The sequence below is a fragment of the Esox lucius genome, chromosome 13 (assembly GCF_011004845.1).
Source record: "Esox lucius isolate fEsoLuc1 chromosome 13, fEsoLuc1.pri, whole genome shotgun sequence".
NCBI classification, from domain to species: Eukaryota; Metazoa; Chordata; class Actinopteri; order Esociformes; family Esocidae; genus Esox; species Esox lucius.
In genome coordinates this window covers 8,318,144-8,345,201 of record NC_047581.1, presented here as the reverse complement: position 1 = coordinate 8,345,201, position 27,058 = coordinate 8,318,144, and the positions used below count along the sequence as shown (strand labels likewise).

Genomic DNA, 27,058 nt, shown 5'->3' with positions numbered 1-27,058 from the left:
AATACATTTAATTTTGTAGCCACACAATATTTCATTAAATAAGAAGACAAACTTAAAGTAACAACATTTAAGAAGCATTTATTGACAGTTTTGTTACACAAATAAATAACAGTGTAATGGTTAGTTGGGTAGGCCCTGTCACCTGTCCACATTTTCCAATGTAAACCTTATATAAATGTTCAAAGTACACATATGGTACGAAATATATATAATAAAAAAGTATTTTCACAAGCCCTGACGTAAAGTAGGTTACACTAGGTTGAAATCAGGTACCAAGGTAGTTTTCAACACAACTGACAGAAGAAAAATTGCCATTGGCAATTTTTTTGTGCTTACCCCTGGATACAATGTTCATAATGTCTAGTTGGTAATTCGTTCTAATAGTCTATTATCTATTCATATAGTGGCCTTGTAACGCAACCCAGTGGCGTCGTTTGGCCTTGGGCGTCCATCTTTTTATGAATAGCTCCGGATCTCAAATGAACCAAAAGTATCCCCCCCCCCCCCCCCCCCCCAAAAAAAAGGCACTGATCTATGATTTATTCATCTACAATTCCAATTGCGCGTTATGGCAATGTAGACGTGTAGGCCGCTAGCGAGTACATTTAAATGTTTATTATGACTTGCAACTTGCTAGCATGCCTGCACAGAACTTGGCACTTGGCCAACATTGAAGACGTCGCTGCCATCTCCTGCTTAAATCGAATGAAGACGTTTCTGTCTCTTTCTTGTATACGTTAAATGTTTACGAGGTAAACAATAGTTGCAGTTTTAATAAAATTTCATCAGCCGTTACCTGCCTGTAGCTGAAATTCCTGCTAGTCGCGCGGGTAACTTTAAAAATGTGTCATGCGCCCCTGCACGTATCTTTAAAGGGGAGGATCAATGGGAGGATTGCAAAACGATGATCCGAGCTACTGGACTTTGACTGGACATTGAAACTGACATATTACTATAGGATAGTTTAACGTTGGCATGTCGATGAGATGCGTGTATCTTTCTAAATTCACTTAATTTTGTACTCACACAATATTTAATGAAACAAACTTAATTAAGAAACATGTATTGACAGTTTGACATGTTACACAAATTAATAGAAGTGTAATGGTTTGTTGGGTAGGCCCTGTCACCTGTCCACATTTTCCAATGTAAGCCTTATATAAATGTTCAAAGTTCACATATGGTGCAAAATATATATATCACAAAACATTAGCCCTGAATGCATTGTGATCCTAGCAAGGCCTCTCATGCAACCAATGTCAAACGGAAAACCTCTCAGTTAGGCCTTCGGTTTTCTGAAGGTCTCAATTCTCCCTCCATGTTTGATTCTGATGTTTGGGAATACATCCATAACTGCAATGTATAAATCCTCAAAGTCCTGATTCACTGTGATGTCCTAGAAATACATGAGACATGACATGCATGATTAGGTGATTGGTTATGCATAAATAATTAGGTATTATGTAATAAATGTTTAATTTGTTAATTTATGTGAAAATAAGACAAGTAAAACTCCACAACTTACAGAAAAGTCCAAGCTCTCCATTGCTGATTTTAGGTTGTCCTGAATGGCTTTTAGGAGTCCGTAACACCCAGAAGACTGTATAGGATTCCTCCCCATCTGACAGAAAACAGAGCAATACAGTGGGGAGAACAAGTATTTGATACACTGCCGATTTTGCAGGTTTTCCTACTTACAAAGCATGAAGAGGTCTGTCATTTTTATCATAGGTACACTTCAACTGTGAGAGACTGAATCTAAAACATTTTTAAATAATTAATTTGCATTTTATTGCATGACATAAGAATTTGATCACCTACCAACAAGTAAGTATTCCGGCTCTCACAGACCTGTTAGTTTTTCTTTAAGAAGCCCTCCTGTTCTCCACTCATTACCTGTATTAACTGCACCTGTTTGAACTCGTTACTTTTATAAAAGACACCTGTCCACACACTCAATCAAACAGACTCCAACCTCTCCACAATGGCCAAGACCAGAGAGCTGTGTAAGGACATCAGGGATAAAATTGTAGACCTGCACAAGGCTGGGATGGGCTACAGGACAATAGGCAAGCAGCTTGGTGAGAAGGCAACAACTGTTGGCACAATAATTAGAAAATGGAAGAAGTTCAAGATGACGATCGATCTCCCTCGGTCTGGGGTTCCATGCAAGATCTCACCTCGTGGGGCATCAATGATCATGAGGAAGGTGAAGGATCAGCCCCGAAATACACGGCAGGACCTGGTCAATGACCTGAAGAGAGCTGGGACCACAGTCTCAAAGAAAACTATTAATAACACTACGCCGTCATGGGTTAAAATCCTGCAGCGCACGCAAGGTCCCCCTGCTTAAGCCAACGCATGTCCAGGCCTGTCTGAAGTTTGCCAATAACCATCTGGATGATCCAGAGGAGGAATGGAAGAAGGTCATGTGGTCTGATGAGACAGAAATCTGGAGAAGGTCTGTATGGAGGAGTGGGCCAAAATCCCTGCTGCAGTCTGTGCAAACCTGGTCAAGTATGATCTCTGTAATTGCAAACAAAGGTTTCTGTACCAAATATTACGTTCTGCTTTTCTGATGTATCAAATACTTATGTCATGCAATACAATGCAAATTAATTACTTAAAAATCATACAATGGGATTTTCTGGATTTTTTTTTAGATTCCGCCACTCACAGTTGAAGAGTACCTATGATAAGAATTACAGACATGTACATGCTTTGTAAGTGGGGAAACCTGCAAAATCGGCAGTGTATCAAATACTTGTTCTCCCCACTGTATATGAAGCATGCAGTTACTTTTTGTGACTCTCTGCAAACCATACTGAACAAAATTATAAACGCAACACTTTATCATGAGCTGAACTCAAAGATCTAAGAGTTTCTCTATGTACACAAAAGGCCTATTTCTCTCAAATATTGTTCACAAATCTGTGTTAGTGAGCACTTCTCCTTTGAGGAGATTATCCATCCACCTCACAGGTGTGGCATATCAAGATGCTGATTAGACAGCATGATTATTGCACAGGTGTGCCTTAGGCTGGCCACAATAGACAGCTACTCTAAAATGGCAGTTCCATCACACAGCACAATGCCACAGATGTCGCAAGTTTCAGAGAATTTGGCAGTACATCCAACCGGCCTCAAAACCGCAGCCCATGTGTAACCACACCAGCCCAGGATCTCCACATCCAGCATCTCCACCTCCAAGATCGTCTGAGACCAGCCACCCGGACAGCTGCTCCAACAATCGGTTTGCATAACCAAAGAATTTCTGCACAAACTGTCAGAAACCGTCTCAGGGAAGCTCATCTGCATGCTCGTCATCCTCATCGGGGTCTTGACCTGACTGCAGTATTCGTCATAACCGACTTGAGTGGGCAAATGCTCACATTCGATGTCGTCTGGCACTTTGGAGAGGTGTTCTCTTCACAGGTGAATCCCAGTTTTCACGGTACAGGGCAGATGGCAGACAGCGTGTATGGCGTTGTGTGGGTGAACGGTTTGCAGATGTCAACGTTGTGGATCTAGTGGCCCGCGGTGGGGTTCAGGTATGGGCAGGCGTGTGTTATGGACAATGAACATAGGTGCGTTTTATTGATGGCATTTTGAATGCACAGAGATACCGTGACGAGATCCTGAGGCCCATTGTTGTGCCATTCATCCATGACCATCACCATGTTGCAGCATGATAATATACGGTCCCATGTTGCAAGGATCTGTACACAATTCCTGGAAGCTGAAAACATCCCAGTTCTTACATGGCCAGCAAACCCACCAGACATGTCACCCATTGAGCATGTTTGGGATGCTCTGTATCGACGTATACGACAGCGTGTTTAGATTAGTGAACAATATTTGAGAGAAATAGGCCTTTTGAGTACATAGAGAAAGTCTTAGATCTTTGAGTTCAGCTCATGATAAATGGGGGCAAAAACAAGTGTTGCATTTATAATTTTGTTCAGTGTACTTTAGGTGCCTGCTAGTGTTTTGAAGCTGCTTCTTTGTGTTTAACCCCAAAAAAGAATGAGGTGCCATTTTATCCTTGTTCTACCAATATCTCATTTATGACCCTACTGCTTTGTAAATAACAGCCAATCTTATATCTGACGTACATTGAGCACTTTGATTGTCTTGTTTACTTTGAGGCCCATGGCGAAGCGGATCGCGCCTTCAGGGGGTATTCGATTGTTACTGTGGGGGAGAGAAAACAATACAATAAGTGTTGGGGCTGAAAGACAAGCAATATAAGCTTGTTACCTCAGAAAACACATTGTTAAGTTTTGAAGTGATAGCAGTTATCATAATGTACTGAATCAACTTTTCTACAATGTCATGCATCTAAATCAGTCATTTTAGTTACTACTATGTGTCCTAAACTAAGACCATCTGTCTCATATCAGTATTTTACTTGAGAAAATTATAGTCATAATGTAAGCATGAAACGTTGGTACCTAATATTTAGCTCCTCTAGAGTGTTGTTGTCTTTTAGCGCATGTCCTAAAGCAACAGCCCCATCCTTCCCCAGACCATTATAAGACAGATCCAGGGTTCTGAGGAATATGTTAGCCTGGGACATTGCAAGAGAATGTATTAGAAAACTGGGATTACTCCTTAAATGAACATCTAACTGAACTGAGCTGAGCTCAGAGCTTCATTAAATATTTTGAACCAGATGAGTTGAATGCAATCTCTGCAAACGAGAGCCAACATTCAATGGCAGCTAATCCTAGGTTGGTCCAAAAGGAAATAGGCAGATGTAAAGTTTTATCAAAGTTCATACTGTAACACTATAGGCTGAGAATAAATTATTTATAACAATTTATTTGCAGAGTCACAAATGTCCACCTGCAGACGATCTTCAGACTATGTGTACAATTTTAACTATAAACTAACCTTAACCCTTAACCAAACCTTTACCATTATCCTAAACCTAATCCTAACCCAAGCAACGAGTGGCTTATCCACAGGTAGTTTGTTGATAGTATGACTATCTAAAGAACAAAAGATGGAAATCTGGATGCACAAAGTATACCTAAATTATCTGTTATGAGGTCTATTATGTCTTTAGTTAGCCTGTGGCATTCTCACATTCAGTACTAGGTTTATTCATGCAGGGTAGCCTTTTCTCAACAGATACCTGTCAACATGTACTAGAGCTATTTGACATATCTTGTAGGCAATGGTAAATTTAGCAGACGTTTACCCCAAGGCCTTTAGCCAACGCCACCGCTCCTTTCCCCCTTATACAGTTCCAGGCCAGGCTCAGTGATCTCATCCCTGTGTTCTCGGCGATAGCATGGCCTAGAATCTCACCTATTGATATAAGGAATGAGGGTGGTTTGAATAGTCTTTAAGTAACTGCACAGTGTTTCCAGATTCCCATGAAATTTGACTTAAAAGTACTTAGATATAAAAACTCATGACCACTTCATTGGATATACCTGCTCGTTATTGCAAATAGCCAAACAGCGAATCATCTGGCTGCAACTCAATATATGAAGCATGTCAAGAGGTTAAGTTGTTGTTCAACCAAACTACAATTGGTCAGACGTGATCTAAGCGACTTTGACCGTGGTATGATTGTTATTCTATACTTTCATCTTGAGACACAAAGGAGCAATTAGTGTTAAGCATCAGCTGCTGACCACTGGGCTGCCCTCTCACCCTTAGTGGGCAAGAGCATTGGTCCCGTAACTGAAAGGGTTGGTGATTCTTATCAAAGAGCGGACACCTAAACGTAATTGCTCCTTCATGTTGCTCTAGATCAATGTTCCTCAACCCTGCTCCTGGACACCCCCTTGCCCTGCATGTTTTAGATCTCTCCCTGCCCTAACATAACTGATGTAGCTCATGAAGGACTTGAATGACTCTAGATGAAAGTGTATTTTTTAAATGTATTAACTCTATGTTTGGAAGATGTGTATGGGAAAGATGAAATTTAATTTAATTTCCTGAACAATTAAGTTATGGAGCATGTAAATCCCTATAGGAAAAGTGAACAGGGTTATTTAGTTATGAGTGAAAAGAACACGGTTGAACTTTTAAAGTGAGATTTTCACTGTACTCCTCTGTGGCCTCCACAGACTGAATATTCACACTTGTCTTCTCTCATTATTATTTGTGTGATCCATACCACTAGCAAGAATTTGCTTTGCCGTGTACCTTTATTTCCTGTCATAGCAGATATGAGAATGGAGAGAATTAGAGAAAAGCGAAGAAAGCCAGAGGGCAGACATTTTTATTTATTATAATGATATTGGTAAAGGGAAAATCCACTGTTAGGCAATTCTTCAAAATAATAATAATTATGACTGAGACATACATTTCACTTACCCATTAGTGTAGATAAAGCATAGGAGAGGCATTGAGAAGACAATTTTAAAACCCAACTGCAGCCATTTAATATTTTTATCTGTTATAGATAGTGATGGCTATCTATTTAAATGATGTGTCTCTGAAATAAGGCTCTGACATTCAATCATTATGGGTCAACATGCAACATTCGTACAATGGTACTTAAAACGTCAATAAAAGGGATTCCCCAAAGGGAATGTGGCGAAGGTTATGTCTTAGCGGCTAAAAACTGCTGCCCTAATCGAGTTCTATCGGTCCAACCTGGTCTGTCTGAAATGCGCATAAAGCAGGCAATTACAAATGCTCTCATTTGAATTTTAAACGTGCTCCTTTGATTTGTTTGTGACTTGTTTTAAGTTGTTCAAGATTAAATCAATTGGTTTTAATACTGACAGTTTCACCAACATATGATTTTCCTTTAAATCTATATATACAGCTCTGGAAAAAATTAAGAGACCACTCCTTAAGAGATCAGCATCTCTACATGTATGGCAGCCATTCCATTCCAGTGTTGTTAAATTCCAACACTGGCACACCAAATTTTACTTAATGAGCTACTGATTACCTGAACCAAATCTAATTTAAAAAGGAAATGTATAAAAACCACTGCTGTGGTCATCACTATCCTCTTGCAATAGGACCAACTGGATGGCAAAAACAGTGCAAGTAGTACGTGAAACGTAATTTGAATAAAAAATAACTATTCAGCATGACAAAAGAGTTGAAAAGAAAAGCTTTGAATGAGGAAAAGAAGGGTTCAATTCTGGCTTTACTGGCAGAGTGATACAGTGACCGTCAGGTTGCTTCCATCCTGAAGATTTCAAAGACGGCAGTTCATAAGAACAAGGTCAAGCATCAGACATTGGGGACAACAAAGCTACAGACTGGCAGAGGGTGAGAATGACTGTCTACTGACTGAGATGACGTCAACTCATTCGAATGTCACTCAACAACCGTGGGATGACCTATAAAAAGAATGGTAAACAGCAGCTGGGGTGAAGTGCATGGCGAGGACGGTTTGAAACAGGCTCCTAGGGGCAGGGCTGAAGTTGTGCAAAGCTAGAAAAAAGCGATTCATCAATGAGAACCAAAGAAGAGCCAGGCTGAAGTTTGCAAAAGACCATAAGGATTGGACTGTAGAGGAATGGAGTAAATTTTCAGCTTTGCCCAACACCTGGTCCTCTAATGGTTTCCACAGAGACCTGGAGAGGCCTATAAGCCACAGTGTCTCACACCCACTGTGAACTTTGGTGGAGGATCAGTGATGATCTGGGGATGCTTCAGCAAGGCTGGAATCGAGCAGATACCAAGTACAAGGTTATCCTGGAAGAACACCTGCTTCCTTCTGCTCTGACAATGTTCCCCAACTCTGAGGAACAGATTTTTCCAGCAGGACAATGCTCCATGCCACAAAGCCAGGTCAATCAAGATGTGGATGGAGGACCACCAGATCAAGACCCTGTCATGGCCAGCCCAATCTCCAGACCTAAACCCTATTGAAAACCTCTGGAATTTGATCAAGAGGAAGATGGATGGTCACAAGCCATCTAACAAAGCCGAGCACCTTGAATTTTTGTGATTAAAAATCAGGGTTATTCCACCAAATATTGATTTCTGAACTCTTCCAAAGTTAAAATATTAGTATTTTGTTGTTGAAAATTTTATTTTATTTTGATCAGTTGTTATTTTCTACAAATAAATAATATTTATTTGGAATTTGGGAGTAATGTTGTCAGTAGTTTATAGAATAAACCAAATCTGTTCATTTTACTCAAACACATACACATACTATATTTTCTTCAAGGGATAAAAAAAAATCCCAAACCAAAGTCAGGTCTTTCAAGCCAACTTTTCAAGAGTTTCAAGAAATCTCATTACACTATCACTGTCTTAGTCTGAAAACCCTGTAAGTGTGCTAAAATGTCCTCTTGTTTGATTTGTTTGTCTTGTTTGATAAATGCAAACAAAGTTTGGATGGCCTGCTCGAGAACCTGTTGTTCAATCATTTTATTGTAGCCACAAGATGGCGGTAATAGAGCTTAAAGATACAGTATTTACCAATTTAGAAAGAATGCCCTGATCGTTGGCTGATGACTTCTGATGTCCAGGATAGAATCCTTTTATCTTTTCTTAAACCGTAGGACTTCCCAGTCAGTTACATTCAAATGGTGGAAGCACTTGCCCTGTCAATGCCAAAAATAATATATTTGGCCTCTTGAGGCTTCCCACCTTCTCCATTACTAATACATTTACATGAGATAGAAAATAATAATACACACACACAAGCATATGTGCTTGCAAACACACACACGTTTGTATTTCTATCCTATTGGGGACCTGAGACATTATCTTGACCTAGAAATTTATGTTTCTTATTTCTTAGCCCTGAACCAATCCCTTAATTTAACTTAAATGTACCCAGTAAAACTAATACTGAACCCAGTTCTAACATCAATGCCCTCCCCACCCCAGTGGGGCCTGCCAAAAAAAACATTGTGGGATACATTTTTATTCTCTGGGGACATCCAGTCCTGACATGTACAGCTAAAAGTGGATGACACACACACACACACACACACACACAAGAGACAGAAAGTAAACTTGTTTCTCCTTCAACAGAGCAATTATATCAGTTTCAATTATGCAGGTCTGGTCTGTCTGAAGCCCAACGGTCCCTGGTTTGTCATTCACTCTGCGTAAGGCCCAAAAGGTTTTTATGATAAATCTCCTCCACATCCTAATTGAGTGGGCTTTTAATGAAGGATCATTTCTTGACCTTTGAATGCCACAATCTGGTACAAAATCTGTAGTCTGTGTCTAGCTACTCTCCATCAACATCAGAGTGTCTGTGTATGCCTGTTTGTGTTTATTTGGTCTCATGAACTCAATCATCACTCACAGCAGTCCTGTCTGGTTGTCTAGAACGGATGTTATTATGTCTGAGAACCAGTCAGTGTTTTTTACTTGGTGAATGGCAATATGCTCATACATTCAAAGAATTGGTAATGAAATGCAGAGTTTGAAATGTAAGCGATTCACTGGTTTGCAGTCACAGAGAGTTACAGGGGATTACAAATTAAATTGTTTATCTAACCGTGGTGTGCTGTGAAGTGTACCAAAAGGGACTGTGAAGTGGAGACTGTAATTTGGTCTTTAGAAAAAGAACACAAGTATATTTTGCCCTGTCTGTAAAACTCTTATTTAATGGGAAGAAAATCTTCATCAACAACAATGGGAAGTTGTTTTTAGGCCCTATATGAGAATTTATTATTAAAGTTGTTTCAAGAAATCCCAGCTTCGTGTCTTAAGATGTCTCAATATCCCATAAGACAGAGAGCATATCTTTGTATGTGACTTTGATTTGGTTGAATGTCACATTGAACCAAAGTTCCTCTCCAATTACTCCCCAACTCAACCCAACAAATAAAGAATACCTGCTGCATCTCCCATGGTGTTGTGACTTAGGTCCAGTGTCTCTAGTTTGTTATTAGAGGTCAAGGCCTGGGCCAGGTGTTGTGCAGTGCTGTCAGGAAGCCCGTTCCCAGAAAGGTTGAGGGAGACCAGAGTGGTGTTCTCCAGGAGCATGCTGGACAGGGCCAGGGCTCCATGCTCCCCAAGCCTGTTCTCCCCCAGATCCAACTCTGCAGAAAGGTCACAGAGAATTCATACAGCATTAGAGTAGAGCAAAAGTTTGAGCTGCCTGTTATTGCATGTGAGTTCCTGTTCTGGCCTCTGCAACTATGGTATACGTTTTAGTTAAAATATTCATCCTGTTGCCATGTTTGCTTACCACTGTATGAAGACTCTTGAAAGGTGTTAAGTCCTCTGAACAAAGCTGCAATATTTCTGATGCAATCTAATGAGATGTCTGACGGTTTTGTTCAATGTTAAAGCATGCACTTTCGTTGGCAGCAGCTAACCTGCAACTATAGACTCATTGTTAAAGGCACAGTGAATAACAGTTATTAGTTTGGTCATTAAGAATATTGGAATTGTGGTGATATAATGACGCACTCGGCAATTTAATGTTTGGGATGTTTGGACCACTGAGAGCGATAGAATGCCAGCAGCGAGTGGATCCACGGGGACCTTAACCACCTTTTTATGTAAATCCACTGACCCTTGGTCACCTCTCACTCCCCTTCCACTAAATCATGAGCTGTGTACCGGGCTAGCTGCTAGCCAGACACTGACTGAATGTTAACTAGATCCCTGAGTGTCGGGGTGTAACGCAGATGATGGGGGGGGGGGGGGGGTTGGCACAGAGGTGGGTATTGGTGCCCCCCCCCCCCTTAACTCCCAAGGCAAAGGAGCAGAGTCTGGAGGTGTAGAGGTAGGAGGAGCGGCTCACCTGTGATGTAACAGTTCTCCTTCAACATCTCGGCCATGGCGGCCCCGCCCATCCCCTCCATCCAATTATCCCTTAGGTTCAGCTTCAAGAGGGAGGTGTTGGTTACCAAGGGAACCGCCAGCGCTTTGGTGCCCTGGCGAACACATTTCACACAAAGTGAGATTCTTTTGTTTATTTCTCTCGGTCTTTTCTCAATCTCTCGGTCCTTTCTTCTCCAATTGCATTTCCTCTCTCTGTTTTTTGAAGAGAGGAGGATGTGCTATTTAACAGAGTAAGTGGGCCTTGAAAGCAGGTGTGTGCCTGTCTGTTTTTTTCCCTTCTTTTACCAGGCACCTATTATGAATGCAATGTACCCATCTAATGGGTGGTAGAATGACCTTGTTATTTATTTGACGGACATCTCCAGCTGCGCTTCAGTTGCAAAGTTTCATCATGTAAGAGATTCTCCACAGTCTAGAGATTAGACTAATGAAGGTCAGGTAGAGGGAGGTATGGGGTCAAGGAAAAGGATGACACAGCAAAGTTCAGAACTTCAGTCCTGACATCTTGACTGCACTGCTAAAGTATGACAGTGACAGATTTACAACACAGCAAAATACATATAAATACACATTTAATTGTTAATACACAATATACAGTATTATTGTATCTATATAATAGACATTCATAAATAAAATAATGAAAATCAATAACACATAATGATGTGGGTTTCTCTGTTTCCTGGGGTGAGACAGTTCCAAGTGGTTATGTACCAAAAGCTGACCTGTTACAATCACTCTCACACACTAAGACAGTGTTCTGCACATGCATTAGGGGCATTGTTTTCTGATAGTTTTGGGTTTTTCCTTTCAATGCGTGTACAATTAAGATCTATACAGCCAGTTGAGAGATAATTCTGATTCCTAATAAGTAACAAGTTAACTTAATTTAGTACAGAACATAAAAACCTGCAGACCCTGATGCCAGGGTTGAAAACCTTTTTCTTGCTGTCTACTCCAATCACAAAGCTGAGAATCCCTAAACCCTGTACTTGCAATCTGTATATTGTGCATTGTCATGTCCAAATGTACTGGCAGTCTGTGTATATGGCATTGTCATGTCCAAATGTACTTGCAGTCTGTGTATATGGCATTGTCATGTCCAAATGTACTGGCAGTCTGTGTATATGGCATTGTCATGTCCAAATGTACTGGCAGTCTGGTAGTATGTGTATTTGCACTTACTCTATGCACCTCACGCAGAGTCTGACCAATGAGGTTTGAGTCTGACACAAATCGTATTCAGACAATTTGATACTCTGTGGCCACCGGCTTTGAACACGTGACCACATCCACACTAACTTGTGGATGATTTCAACCCTGAAAGGGAGCAAAGCTGTTCACTTGTTCCCTCAATCTAAATCAAGGGCAGAGGGGGCAGCTTTTGCATATTAGACCAGCACTTGAGATGGTAATCCAGTCAGATAGGGGCTGAAGAGCAAAGTTGACCACCCCTAAGCACTTCCCCAGGGGAATCCCCATCGATCCTGAATGCAGTTTCAATTGTCACTTAAACAAAACAAGAACATTTTGGGGTCATTCTCAAACCTCATTGGTCAGAGTCCTTATGAGGTGCATTGCTAGTTAGTGAAGTCTGATCATCACTCTGATTGGCTTGGGCTTTGCGTGGACTTACAAGTACACTTGGATGTAGCGATGTCAAATGTTATTCAAGGGCTGAGGGCAGTCTACTTTACGAATGGAATACAGCCCTGGAGAGCCGAGGGCCACACAAAAATGTAACCCGAAACACCCTAGAAGACAAGGAGTGTGGAATTCACTCAACCTTTGAACATAGAACCTGAGCCAATTGATCCGTTCAGTGATTGACTCATTTCAAGATACTTGGTCTTCCAAGTCAGTCTCATCAAAAACACACATACCCTTCTGAAACAGGTTGCCTCCCCGTCAGAGTGCCCCCAGTGGAGCAAGTTTGACATGAGGAACTTAGAGAGAGTTCATGTAACTAAATGCACGCTTTCCAGTTCAATCCATCGCAAATGACTGATCTGATCTGAATGGATAGGTGAAAGAAAACCCTCCTCAGACTCTTAAAAATCTTGTCAGAAGAGTGACCACTCCACGTCAGCCTATTCAGGAAAGAGGTGGAAAATGAAAGTGAAGGGGGCATTTTGTTTTACATTATTCAAGGAGGGCGCTGGTCAAATACGTTGTTGTGTCCTCCATTCGGCTTGTGTCCTCAGTTCCTTGGCACTCACCCGAGGCTCATCAAAGGAAGAGACCCAAGGGACCTTCAGGGAAAGGGCACATTATTCAAACAGGGCACTGTCCCTGTCCTACCTGAGGCCCTAGGCCATGGTGCATCATGGCCAGCTCAGTGTCCTGCATGTGTCTCAGGAAGTAGGAGACAGGGACCACGTTGAACATTCGACATGCCTCAACGTACCATGTCTGGCCCGTAGAGTCGTACGTCTTCCTCACATCTGAAAACAAAAGAAAACAAAAGGGCATGGCCTTTGTTTCAACTGTTTGCAAAATCCTTTGTATTACTTGAACGTGGCTTAAGCAAGGGACATAGCAGAATAGTCCCAAAGCTACAAACACCTGTTGACTTTATTAAATATACATATGTATTTTAAGATATTTTCTAGGGTGTATAGTAATATTCTAGTGACAATAGGAAGGAGTGGCCGGGAAGACAGGAGTGAAAGACAGACAGACAGACGGCTAAACAGGGCATTGACATCCCCTCGACAGGGTGAGTTGGGCGCTTAGACTGCTACACCAGACACTGGCACTTCGCACAATAACTAACCTTTTTTTCAGTTTTTTTCCAGTTACAATGCATCTGAATGCAATGGATTTTAGACCTGGGAAGTTCACACAGCCTTTCAACAGAACATTCATTTAATGAAGGGAGCTTTCAGTGTACATTCACCTCTAATGTTGCCATAACACAAACTAAATACTACACTTCCCTATAGAATGCTACTGAAAGAAATTGTCTGAATCACCTCAAAAGAATGTGCAAGAAAGTGGGGCGGCCTCAAGAACATCCACATCTATTATGGGATTTGATATGTCAAAGCTATATCAGATCAGAGCTATTCATCGGATTTTAAATGTATATCACTGTATTGGTGAAATTTCGATCCCACGAGAACTGTCAGTTTTTTGTAAAATCACTGCCCAAACTAAGTTGGATCCGAGGTCAACCACATCCGATCCGAAAATATGCCAAAGATGAGGGTTAATAATTTTAACCCTCATCTGTCAGAGGACTCTCATGAATTGGTTAAATAGACTATTGCCTGAGCATATGCGCAACCTTGCCAGTGGACAAATGTAGATCTATAAAAGTGCATGTAGGATGTCTCATAGCAAGTTAAAATAATTACGTGAGCCCCACAGACCTGAGCTTCTGATAGTAATGTTTCGTCACCTCAAACACAAACAGACAGACAAGCCACAAACAAAGAGATAAACACAAACAGACAAACACAAACCAAAAGTCAGCAGTTGATGATACCATCCATTGTGATTACGAATAATATCTTACAGCAAATGGAAAAAAAGTTGCAAGTCCTGTCTTGATCAAGCAAATCAGAATAAAACAGTATTATTATCAGGATATTGTCTTCTTATAATAAAATGATGGATGGAATATTTCACATATTATCCCACCCATCCGAGATCTGTGGCGACAAGGAAAACGAATCGGATCTCAGAAAATGTGATTTTGGGTATGTCCATGAAGACCTCTGTATAACAACTCTGTTCAAGTATGCTGACCCAACCAGGTTTCAGCTCAGCTCACAGAAAAAGAGGAAAGCTCCAGACAGTAAAAAAAACTTTCCTTTTTGAAGTTATACAGTAACTTACAGGGCTAATGACCACACAGGAGATAATGGCTGTTCAGGGGTGGAAGCTAAGCAGGTAGGCTGAAACTTAAACATTAAAACTGTCGATTCAAGAACATGCAAATATTTTTTTCCCAGTCATTTCACATTTGTACTATACATTTCACATTTGTACTACTATACACTGCTCAAAATCAAAAAAATTAAGTGAACACTACAATCACACTCTGTGTTTTGATGAACAAAATATATTACATAAAATATATTCCATTTTTGCCCCACCGGCAAAACCATTCCCTTTTTTGGGTTGTCTTGCTGTTGCCTCTCCTGTGCACCTGTTATCGCTTTCATTTGCACCAAAACAGGTGACTTTCATTCACAATCGCTTATGCTTCCTATCTGGACAGATTGATATCCCTGAAGTTTAACTGACTTGCTGTTATACTGTGATGAATACGTGTTTCCTAAATTCTTTTGAGCAGTGTATACTGTATATGTAATATATATAACTGTTTTAGTGTTCATAAGATAGATGATTTAGCAATTTGATTTGTTGTTTTGATATTATAAACCCTTTTGATTGTTAAAATTTTTTACTTGGCATTTAATTCACTGTACTAAAAGTTTTTTAAAGGATTTGTAAATATTTGTAGTAGAGTAGTAGAAAAATAGATACTCTTACAGTATATCATTAATTATCAACATGTCTTTCATATATCTGAGAGCTACATTGCCTTCAAGACTTAATTAATTATTGATTAAATATATACTTCTGCCATCTTTCTACAACACCTCATATTGATAAAATGAAAATTCATAAAAATGAATTTGCCATGACACAACCAATTGGGATCAGATTAATCCTGTGTCCTTTGATAATCTTTAAGATGTCTCTAGAACTTAACTGGGCTCTAACTGTGGCAAAGTAAATTGATTTGGCATGAATTAGAAAGGTACACATCTGTCCATATAAATGGGCTGTGAATTGCGAGGGACCTCACGATACGATATTTTCATGATACTTAGGTGCCAATACGATATGTATTGCAATTTTCACTTCTTTTAATCATACAGCCATTTGTAGTTAACTCATACTTCCAAAAACCAAATTCTGCCAAAAAAAACTAGAGTCTGTCAATTAAATGTACTCTTTCCCAGATGTATTGTTGTATAAGACAGTCAGTATGCAAAAGTGCATTGTGCCAAGGGTTAACGGTTCATATAATCCTAAATGATTATTAGGAACACCATACTAATACTTCTGCCTTCAGAATTGCCTTAATTCTACGTGGCATTGATTCAACAAGGTGCTGAAAGCATTCTTTAGAAATGTTGGCCCATATTGATAGGATAGCATCTTGCAGCTGATGGAGATTTGTGGGATGCACATCAAGGGCACGAAGCTCCCGTTCCACCACATCCCAAAGATACTCTATTGGGTTGAGATCTGGTGACTGTGGGGGCCATTTCAGTACAGTGAACTCATTGTCATGTTCAAGAAACCAATTTGAAATGATTCGAGCTTTGTGACATGGTGCATTATCCTGCTGGAAGTAGCCATCAGAGGATGGGTACATGGTGGTCATAAAGGGATGGACATGGTCAGAAACAATGCTCAGGCAGGCCGTGGCATTTAAACAATGCCCAATTGGAACTAAGAGACCTAAAGTGTGCCAAGAAAACATCCCCCACACCATTACACCACCACCAGCCTGCACAGTGGTAACAAGGCATGATGGATCCATGTTCTCATTCTGTTTACGCCAAATTCTGACTCTACCATCTGAATGTATCATCAGAAATCGAGACTCATCAGACCAGGCAACATTCTTCCAGTCTTCAACTGTCCAATTTTGGTGAGCTCGTGCAAATTGTAGCCTCTTTTTCCTATTTGTAGTGGAGATGAGTGGTACCCGGTGGGGTCTTCTGCTGTTGTAGCCCATCCGCCTCGAAGACGTGCGTGTTTTGGCTTCACAAATGCTTTGCTGCATACCTCGGTTGTAACAAGTGGTTATTTCAGTCAAAGTTGCTCTTCTATCAGCTTGAATCAGTCGGCCCATTCTCCTCTGACCTCTAGCATCAACAAGGCATTTTCGCCCACAGGACTTCCGCATACTGGATGTTTTTCCCTTTTCACACCATTCTTTGTAAACCCCAGACCGGCCCGTCTGGCACCAACAACCATGCCACGCTCAAAATTGCTTAAATCACCTTTCTTTCCATTCTGACATTCAGTTTGGAGTTCAGGAGATTGTCTTGACCAGGACCACACCCCTAAATGCATTGAAGCATCTGCCATGTGATTGGTTGATTAGATAATTGCATTAATGAGAAATTGAACAGGTGTTCCTAATTATTCTTTAGGTGAGTGTATATACAACTCTGTTTCCAAAAATGTTGGGACGCAGTGTAAAATGTAAAGAGAAACAGAATGCAATGATGTGCAAATCATTTCAACCCTATATTCAATAGAAAATAATACAAAGACAACATGTCAAATGTTGAAACTGAGACATTTTATTGTTTCTTGGAAAATATGTTCCCAATTTGATACCAGCAACACATTTAAAAAGTTGGGACAGGGGCAACAAAAGACTGGAATTGTTGTGTAATGCTAAAAAATAAACCTGGATGAATATCTCACTACTAAATAGGTTGGTAACAAATCAGTAACATCATTGGGTATAAAAAGAGCATCCTAGAGAGGATGAGTCTTTCATAAGTAAAGATGGGGAGGTGTTCATCACTCTGTGAAAAACAATTTAAGAATGACGTTTTGTCAACGTAAAATTTTAAAGTGTTTGGGGATATCATCTATGGTACATATCATTAAAAGATCCAGAGAATCCAGAGAAATCCATTGTAAGAGTGTGGGTGCTAAACTGGTCTGCTTGCAGTCCAGACATGTTACCCATTGAAAACATTTGGCTCATTATGAAACAAAAAAACATGACAAAGTAGATCCCGAACTGTTGAGCAGCTGAAATCCTATGTCATGCAAGAATGGCAATACATTTCACTTTCAAAACTACAGCAATTGGTCTCCTCAGTTCACACAACCTTACATTGTTAGTATTGTTAAAAGAGGTGATGCAACACAGTGGTAAACATGCCCCTCTTCAAACTATTTTGAAACATGTTGCTGGCATCAAACTGAAAATGGGAATGTATTTTTTCAAAAACAATAACTTCTCAGTTTTTACATTAGATATTGTCTTTGTACTATTTTCAATTAAATACAGGGTACATTTGCAAATCATTGCATTCTATTTTTATTTGCATTTTACACAGCATCCCAACTTTTGGAAACAGGGTTGTACTTTCAAATGACTCTGAAACTTCAGATAGAAAAAATACCTGTGGGTTCCTAAGAAGTCACTGAATGTACTACATCTCTATGCTCTAAACACACCTGCAATCTTTTGAATTTGTCGATTTTGTGCATCATGGAAACATTGATAATCTTTACATTGGCCCCGTTGCTCAAATCACAATGTCGAAGCAGGGTGTCACGTTTTGGGGTAGCAGAACGCCAGGCACAGAGTTAACAAACAACGATAGATTTTATAAAAACTAGGGCAGGCGAGAAAACAACAAAACGGCAAGAATAAGGCAAGCATGCTGGAACACATACACAAAAAAACTCAAAGACTAGACAAAGGGCTGACAGGACTGGACAAACTAAATAGGGTGCTAACGAGGGCTAACAACAAACATGTGAAAACAAACAGAAAGGACAGGCTACGTTAAAGAACAAAAGCAACATCCAAGGGGCGAACTCCCAGAGAAAGTCCAAAGGGGAGTGAGGGCTGGGCGCCGACATTAGACCTGGAGCCGGATGGGCCGTGATGGCAGACATGGGCCCTGCCTCAGAGCAGAGCAGGGCTTTGGCGCCGGAAAGAGCAATGCCCCCAGGGCAGAACCAGGGATGCCGGGCAGAGCTGGCGAGGCAGGACTGGGATGAACGGACAGGACTGGCCTGGGAGGCTCTGAAGCGCTGACGGGCTCCCCTGGCGGGGTCTCCTCCTTGATGGCTGCCCCCATAGCCCCCCCAAAAAAATTGTTTGGGGAGAACAGTGTAGAAAGGGCGGAGGGCAGGTCATTGAAGCGCCTCTCCTGGTCTTCCAGTCACCGCAAGAACTCAGCTGGGGCCATTTGTTCAGGTCGACTCATTCTGTCACATTTTGGGGTAAGCAGGATGCTAGGCGCAGAGTTAACGGACAACAATGATTGATTTAATAACAAAAACTAGGGCAAGCGAGAACACAAAAAAACAACAGGAATAAGCAAGCAGGCTGGACCACATACACAAAAAAGACTCAATGACTTCACAAAGGGCTGACAGAACTAGACAAATTAAATTGGGTGCTAACGAGGGCTAACAACAAACAAGTGAAAACAATCAGAACAAAAAAGACAAGCTACGTTTAAGAACAAAGGAAAAAAACAGAACAGAACATGTCACATCCAAGAACAAAGCAACATCCGAACCGAACAAAATAGGACATTACACATGATTCCCATTTTAACAACATCTCTGGGCTGGGTGGTAAAAATAATTTGGTGAATTACACAAAAGGGGTGGGTAACTAATGCTGTGAAAAAACATCATTCCACATTAGCCATATATGTTTTCTGAACAATTTCTTTACCTCTAAGTACAGTAATTGTACAAAAACTGCTTTTCTGTATTTTTTGGTCATGAATATTTTTGGTCATATATATTAGTGGTAGTAAACCGCTAATTTGCCAGTTCATCCTTTTCTAGAACTCTGACTGGCCAGCAAATTGTCCTTAAGACGAGTCAGCAACATTATTTGAGTGTGAGCTAACAAAATGAACTGTATATATCTTACTGTAAAATTGTATTTTCACTGGACAGCTACTTTACAATTAGATTCCACCTGAGTCTTCCCTTCAGACAAGCAGACATCTGGCACAGTGTCATCCATTGTCCTTTGTGAAGAACATGCAGCCTATAATTAATGAGCCAATTTTCAACATGGGCCATTGCTCCAGTCAATTCCTTTGCAGCTTGCTGTTTGCACTTTGCATGCAAATAAACCATTGTATCATCTGAACGTCTTTGTCCTTTTGACTCAGGACCAACAGAAGACAGGTCCTTAATGAACAGACTGAACACAATGGGTCCCAGTGTTAAACCTTGGGGTGCGCCCGCATCATAGAAGAACTAAAGTAAACGCTGGATGATTTTTAAAGATGACCTTGAACCCAGGTCTGACCTAGCCAGAGGAAAGGGTCTTGGCATCTTTGCATATCCCTCTAAAACAGCCTAAGCCATCAACAGGACTTTGATAGTTATTCCCTTGCAGTTGATTTCACCACTTCTGGGAACTGTGTAGACTAGCTCATTCATGTACCAGATGGCCTTCACTTATACAGGCCTTAATACCTTGCCTAGATTAACATGCAAGAACAGAATCTATTTATGCGCAGGAGTGTGTGAGCATTTCTGTGTGTGTGTGCATTTCTGTGTGTGTGTGTGTGTGTGTGTGTGTGTGTGTGTGTGTGTAGGTGTTTTGTTTCTGCTTTCACACTAATCGGGAGGAAAAGCAGTGAGGGGGAGTGAGAGATGGAAAGAAAGAGAGATTTATTAGGACTGTTGATCATGTTCAAAGCATGATCCAAATGTGATTGAATGATCCCACTGTGGCGCTTCTGATGTAAAATGGGGAGCTTCATTCCAAGAATGAAAGAGATAGAATATGTTTATAATATCAATGATGTTGATGAAGCCACAGCTTTATTATATCCAAGGAGCACGTGAAAGCTAGATGATCTAAGTATTGAAGACGAAACGGTCGACGTCAATGGTGTCAAACGCATGACTCATAAGTGAGCTATTTCGTTTCTTTAGCTGTTTCTTTTTTTAAGACATCTATTTTCCCGCCGAGAAGAGCAGCGGAGCACAGGCTCAGGCCCGTTGCTCTCTCACTCGACTCCCCTCATCAGAACATGTGATTCAGCGGTCCGTCTTTAAATAAGAACTTTGACTTGTTGCTTACCTTCCAGCTCCAAGTCTGTATCATAGTTCTCCTCTGCAGCTGCGATGACACACTCTCTCCCCTTTTCCTGTCTGTCTCCATCACCACCTCCGCCTTCACAGCCCTCTTCGTCGTCCTCCTCCTCCCACTCTTCCGCCTTTCTCTCACCCCCGTCTGACACCATCCCCTCGGGGTTGGAGTAACGGCCGGAACCTGACCGGGTCACTGTCTGCAGCGGGGAACGAAAGAGAGAGGCTGAGGCTGAAATTGTCACTGATTACTGTACCAGCTGGTTTAAGGATAATGATAGTGGAGAAATCCTTGTATGACAGCCTTGTGTTCAGGGCTGCGTAACTCCAACTCTTTTCCAGCAGGACAATTCTGATCATACATCCGTGCCTTTTAATTGAAGGCTAATCAAGAAAAAACAGGACTATGTCTGTCAGAGCAGTTATATGCTAAGTTGACACACACTAAACATTCTATATTACTGCGGATGGAGAGGGTGTGCATCTTGGGTAGCCAATTAATTATGCATGGCGCCATTCAACTCTTAACAAACAAGGTCCGGATCCTGATTATTTTCTGTTTTTACCTCATTATTAATTGTTCCCATCTGGTAACCCACTTAAAAATAACTGCCAATATTGTTTTTAAAGGGCCAGTTAATAAAAGATTGCTGGATTGAATACTTGAATAATTGTTTTACAGGGCCGGCTCTAGTCTTTTGGGAGCCCTAAGCAAAATTTGATTTGGGGCCCCCTCTCCTAGTGGTACCTAAAGCTAAGGGGCACTAAGCAACCGCTTATGTTGCTTATACCTAGAACTGATCCTGCTTCTTTGAACTAATGAGGTGAAATAACTTGTCCCGTTCAGCTGGGCTCCCTAATTTCTTCCATAATATGTTCTGTACAAGATCCTCTGCTAAAGGACTAAAATGTAAGCTAGTGTCTTTCATGTCAGATCTGCTGTTTATGCCATAGTACCTGATGGTCAACACCGCCTCTGCTGAAAGTTTTCCGGGGCCTGCTGGGTGGTCTGCTTCTCGTCCCGCCCAGAAGCTCTCTCTCACTGTCTGTCTCCACGTCATCATCCTCCAGAACAGCCGCCAGCAGGGACTCTTTGGCCAACTTCTTGCCGACAACCATGCTTCCACCCAAACAGTGGACTCTTCTGACCTTCAAACTAAAATAGTTTTGCTGGGGAGTGTGCCAGTGAAGACCCCTAGATGTTTTGAATTGTACAGTTTACCGGGACTGCAGGTTAAATCAGTGCTCTGGACTTCTTGGCTTTCCTGGGTTTTGTCACAACCCATCTTGCTCAGTGGGTGGGTCATCTTCGAAGGGCTGTTGATTGGCAAGCTGTTCAGCTAGTCAGGATGTTGTGGGCTTTTCACTCTGGCTCACAACCACCAATTCACAGGAGGCAGAGCACACAGGACTGGTTTAATGTTTGGCTGATTGTCTTTGTTGTTAGGTTGCCATGGCACTACATTGTATTTCTTGCTGAGAGCAACTGCCTACACATCTCAGTAGCTGAATTGTACCTCTTCGTCCCTACTGTGTTGTGTGAAAGCTTCGAGGGTGACAAATAGAACAGGAATCTCACACAGCTGGTTTGTTTGCAGTAATTATAATCAGTCCAATGGAGAAAAGACACACTGTACAGGCACTAGATCTCCTAATCACAAAGACAGCCTGTGAGAAGGCAACTGTAATATTCAACAGTTTAAGCTAACCTTTAACCAACCCCACTACCCACATCACACTCATTAAGGAACACGATTTGGTTTCAACACACAACAAAAGACAACAAACCCAGTATTTACATGTACTGTAAATGTTTTTTTTTATGTTTTATTAAGTAAATGCAAAGTTCCTTGCAGTATGCATTAAAATGGAAACTGTCAAGGTTGATAAATTCCACAACAAGGATTTTCTAGCAGAGGCTGTTTGGGTTGTTGGAGTTTAGCAGCAGCGATACAAGCACGAAACCCCTTTGATCCTATCAACCGTCTGTCCATCACGCGGAGGATGGATGGACGGAGTCGCCTTAGTCCCACTAACTGACACAGTGCTAGATGGTAGACAGAGCTTTTTTTTAAATTATGATTATATTTTTTTGGGGAGGACACAGTAGTACAGTTTCTCATGCATTCTGATACTGCTGCTTTCCCCCCCCCCGGTCCAAACTATCAATTAGACCATAGTCCTCATGTTTTTTCTTATATGTTCTTTTTACCAAGCAGAAAAGACAAATAATATCCATTTATATAATCAAAATACATTCTTAGAAAAGTGAGTTCAAACAGTTCCCTTTTATGTTTCTTCTTTGTGTGTGTGTGTGTGTGTATATATGCTATAATGTTATCTTTTTTTGTTGTTGCACATTTTACATCACAGAGTTTTAGCGGGCCTCATTCCAAATAATAATAATAAAAAGAAAACATTCAGAAAGAGGAATAATTAACATTTCTTATTTCTCCCCAAATAAAAAGAAAAAGTTTTCGATTAGAAATGTAATCTATAGGCGCCAGTTTGTAGCGGACAGACGTAGATAACACAGAAATCCATTAAGTTTCATGCCATTTTAGTTTAGAAACAAAGGAAGTACTAAAGAAAGACAGCAGGCAAGAAATATATGCTAAGCTACAGGCTGCTGCAGAGTTGGTGACCATTACAAATATTTTCTTAATCACAAACAAAAGTCAATGACATGCTCAGAATGGAAACATGGTGCATTACAACAGACCTGCAAAGGCTCAGCCTTCACACGATGCTCAGTGAAAGGCTGTTGAGTTAGCTTGGTGAAATACATACAATAAACATAGGGCGTTGACGAGGCTTCCTCATAGCTATATATATATTTAGAAATATATATTTTATTAAGATATCTTCCTCAGCCTTCTTTTACAATGAAGACATCTCAAGTTAGTGGAATTGCCATGACAACCTAAGTAAACATTTGACTATCCATTTTCTACATCTTGAAAATACAATCCAAGAATTGTTTGGGTTTGCACATGCGGAAGCTTTCCTGTTTGGTTTGTGTGTGTGTGTGTGTGTGTGTGTGTGTGCAGAAACAGTTATGCTTATTTTCTTTGGTAACACTATTTAGTTGCCCTAATAACTATACTACTAACCCAGTAATAACTGTAGTAACAACATAGTACAATAAATACTATGTAACTACACAGTAATATGGTTGTTATAGAATCAGTTGTTACACAAATTGGAACAAAGAATGTGTACTTAAAATAACAATATTTGTCCCGGCGAGTATGACTAAGAATGCATTCATGTAATCAACAATGTTCGGTTAACTGCCTTGCTTAGGGACGCACATTTTTTTTACTTTGCTGGCTCAGGGATTAGAAATAGCTACTTTTAGTTTACCAACACTACTGAACACAAGGCTACCCCGCGGCCTCTAAGTTCACAAACATTTCCTGAATTTTATTCCACATGTGTACCTACAGATTTCATGACACATTATGTAGTTAACGCTTTTTAATTACACACTTGAAAGTCACCTGTTAATTACCATGTTAATAACTCAGACCAAAATGTGACACATTACTTTTTCTAAGTCGTACCTGATTCTAAAAAGGACAACACAAGTGTTAACCTATTTTTGGTATAAGTTATTAACGTGGACATTTACTGGTGACCTTATGTGTTACTCCAAACAGGGAAAAAGGGAAACTCATGAGATTGAGGGAGAAAGATAGGGAGCAAAAATAGGACAGTCAGAGGTATTAAAGAGACCCATAACTAATTAATGTTTACCTAATAGCAACCTACAGCCAGAATGGGCTCCCTAAAAGACCTGTACAGACTTGGACCCCAGAATCTCACTGGGACAACATGTTGACAATTTGATCCCGCCTATAACCCCACTGTACTTCCTTCCATGTGCCAATCAACACTGTCTATCGTGGTTGATTGTTGCCACCAACAGAGGTTATGTTGCCCACATTGGATTACTTTTCATGGAATGCAAGTGTGAGTATTTATGGAAATAATTCAAATTTACTGTGCATAGATTTAATCAATGTATATTTGCTGTTATCAGAATAACTACTGGTAAGCTGAATGCAGCCCCTAATTCCACTTACTTCAGAGTATGTGTTCAGAAAGAGAGAGGCAGACATGGAAAAACAATAAATCCATTATGTAACATTCGCATACAAGTGCGTTGTCACCATTTCTGCTATTCAAGTTTTTTTTTTACATTTCTGGTGTTCACTTTTCTACCATTTGAGCTTTCTGCTTTTCAAGATTTATGCTACTCAGTATTGAGGTTCTGCCACATGACATTCACACCAATCTGCTCTTAATCCAGATGTCCGTGCAGAAGACAAACACTACACAAACAGGGTTCCTTTACATGGAACGTTGCATATATGTATCCATATATAGCTCTGGTCACATAGACAGTTGTGATAAAAACTGATATTGTAGGGATATGATGAAAACCCAACATTTCCATTCATTTAAAATCATTCATCCTTTCCTCACCATCTTAGTTCCCATTGGAAATATGTGCTGCGTTAATATAAAGAACTTTCAGCACCCCGATACCTCAGCATTTGGTCTTAGCAAATGATTAGGAAAGAAGTCAGCTATATTTGCCACAGACTTTCCCTACCACATATTTATAAGATGCAGAGCCCTCTAGATTATAAACTCTTTTTTTGTGTGTGCAATATTTAAATACTGGTTATGTTAACGTGTACAGGAGGCAAATACATATGATTTCTCAAAATTCTGTCCACGTTTTTATGCAATTGCTGCTATGAAACCGGTTCACAAAAAAGGGAGCGATTCTGCTATTTTGACAGGCAAGCGGAGACAGAAACAGAGAAAGCTGTAACTCCAGAACACATCTATTTTGATTAACTGTCAAGAAGATGCTGAACACTTATAGTTTTAGATGACAAAGTGCCTGGAACGTTCACCAAATCCATACTTGCTCTCTCTTCAATGTAGCACACAGAAACTATCTGGTACTCTGACTCTTTCAATCTCTCCCTTCCGCTTTCTGTCTCCTGCACTCTAACAAGCCTATCTTTAAAAAAAAGCAGTAGCCTGCACTTACCCTTGAATCTCAGTAATAAAGAATACACTCCAAAGCTGGAAAGATTAGCGCTGACTTAGAAATCTTCAGCCTAGTTAGGTTAATATGCAGCGGAGTCAGTTGGTTGGGAATGGAACTTAAACTGAATCTCCAATCACAGCATTGAGACCTTGTCCCCATAAGCAGTCCCACAAATATAAAAGTTTAGCAAAATGTTTTGAATCTAACATTAAATAGCCAACAAACATAGAATATATTTCTTTACTATTATTCTCGTCTTGCTCATGCATCAACAAGGAGGCAGGTGTTATACTAGGTGCACATTATGATGCATAATGAAATCAGAAAAATGATCAATTTCCCAATTCATAATTAAACAAAACAAAAGTGCACCTCAAAAACTCTTGGAAAATAAATGTTACTACAGACTAAATGCAAAGCCTGACTGATCATGATGAAGCAGAACTTGTGTGTGTATATATATATATAAAACTAACCAAAAAAACCAAACATAATTTTTTTTACAGTACAAAACTTGGCACAGTATTCTCGACTAGCCATAGGGTTAGGGTCACTCATTTTGCTGTTCCCCTGCAGCATACGGCCCTTCCGATTGGTCCACGTCAGAAAGATCCGGAAGCCGCTCTTGTGGTTCTAGGAGCAGAACACCCTGACAGACAAAGGAGGGGGGTGGAGTTAGCCCGGGTGAGGGACGTTACAAACATTACTCACACAGCTCACTCAGCAAACGGGGCTTTGAAACACTGAGAAGTTCAAGTGACAATTCAAACAGGAACCATGGAGGCTGCTCAATACATACCTCCATACATTATTATGCAGCTTTGTTAATGAGGCATTGTGTAAGCCAGCCTTTTCCACTCCTCTTACTATACAGTGTGTGGATGAGAAAGAGGCTCTTAACTTTCAATGCAAAAACTTCAGAGAATATAATCGAGCCACTCGCTAACACTCCACTCCAGTTAGTTGGGTTGAAGACCTTTTCAACTGGTTTCTATGGTTACCTGTTCATTATTTTAAAACAACTGTCATAAATTGAAAAAAAAATTCTAATCTCCATTGTATCTACAGCTTTGCAGGTCCGTCCCACTAGTATGGAACAGTAGCTTGTGTAAAGACATGCAAGACGTCCTTGGGACAACAGGTCGCTTTGAAAGATCTAGAGGAGGAAATAACGAAAACTTTTGCGGAACACTGAGGACTCACTCGTCAGAGTCCTTTTTGCTTTCCTCAATGTATGCGATGGATTCCGAGCGCAGTCGGTTGGTGACCTCATAGGTACGCAGTGTGACACCAAAGATGTCTTCATGATATCGGTTCTCATCCTGCCGGGAGAGAAGGGCGCTGTTAAAAGGGATGTGCACACAATGACACCAGAGATGATTTGAG

At 40.6% G+C, this 27,058-nt stretch overlaps 2 protein-coding genes across 5 annotated transcripts in view; both read right to left on the bottom strand.

Moving 5' to 3' along the window:
• Positions 1-530: 530 nt before the first annotated feature.
• On the bottom strand, positions 531-21,840 carry lrrc74b (leucine rich repeat containing 74B). 3 transcript variants are annotated; one of them, XM_010905605.3, is made up of 10 exons: positions 21,559-21,840; positions 20,594-20,801; positions 13,048-13,190; positions 10,709-10,841; positions 9,792-9,998; positions 5,207-5,316; positions 4,455-4,570; positions 4,116-4,194; positions 1,526-1,621; positions 531-1,396 (listed from the first exon to the last, which is right to left on the bottom strand). In XM_010905605.3, exons 1-10 carry the CDS (start codon positions 21,718-21,720, stop codon positions 1,280-1,282), a joined length of 1,371 nt encoding a protein of 456 aa, XP_010903907.2. In that variant the 5' UTR covers positions 21,721-21,840; the 3' UTR covers positions 531-1,279. The 3 variants fall into 3 exon arrangements, with proteins under 3 accessions (XP_010903907.2, XP_010903908.2, XP_010903909.2); XM_010905606.3 differs by having other exon boundaries at positions 4,143-4,194; XM_010905607.2 differs by lacking the exons at positions 531-1,396; positions 1,526-1,621; positions 4,455-4,570 and having other exon boundaries at positions 4,134-4,194.
• A 4,058-nt stretch (positions 21,841-25,898) lies between these two features.
• The window catches only part of nos1 (nitric oxide synthase 1 (neuronal)), a 40,416-nt gene continuing 39,256 nt past the window's right edge, over positions 25,899-27,058 (bottom strand). For both annotated transcript variants that reach the window (XM_010905608.4, XM_010905609.4), the window contains exons 28-29: positions 26,876-26,994; positions 25,899-26,321 (exon numbers count right to left, since the gene is read on the bottom strand). In XM_010905608.4, coding sequence (XP_010903910.2) covers positions 26,306-26,321; positions 26,876-26,994 — 135 coding nt within the window. In that variant the 3' untranslated portion in view covers positions 25,899-26,305. The remainder of the gene's footprint in view (positions 26,322-26,875; positions 26,995-27,058) is intronic.

Coding starts and splice junctions, on each gene's coding strand:
- lrrc74b (XM_010905605.3), bottom strand. CDS start 21,720: ATGGTTGTCGGCAAGAAGTTGGCCAAAGAGTCCCTGCTGGCGGCTGTT. Junction 10,842..13,047: donor ACCATGGCCTAGGGCCTCAG/GTAGGACAGGGA, acceptor TGTGTTCGCCAG/GGCACCAAAGCGCTGGCGGT. Junction 4,195..4,454: donor CTAGAGGAGCTAAATATTAG/GTACCAACGTTT, acceptor TCTCCCCCACAG/TAACAATCGAATACCCCCTG.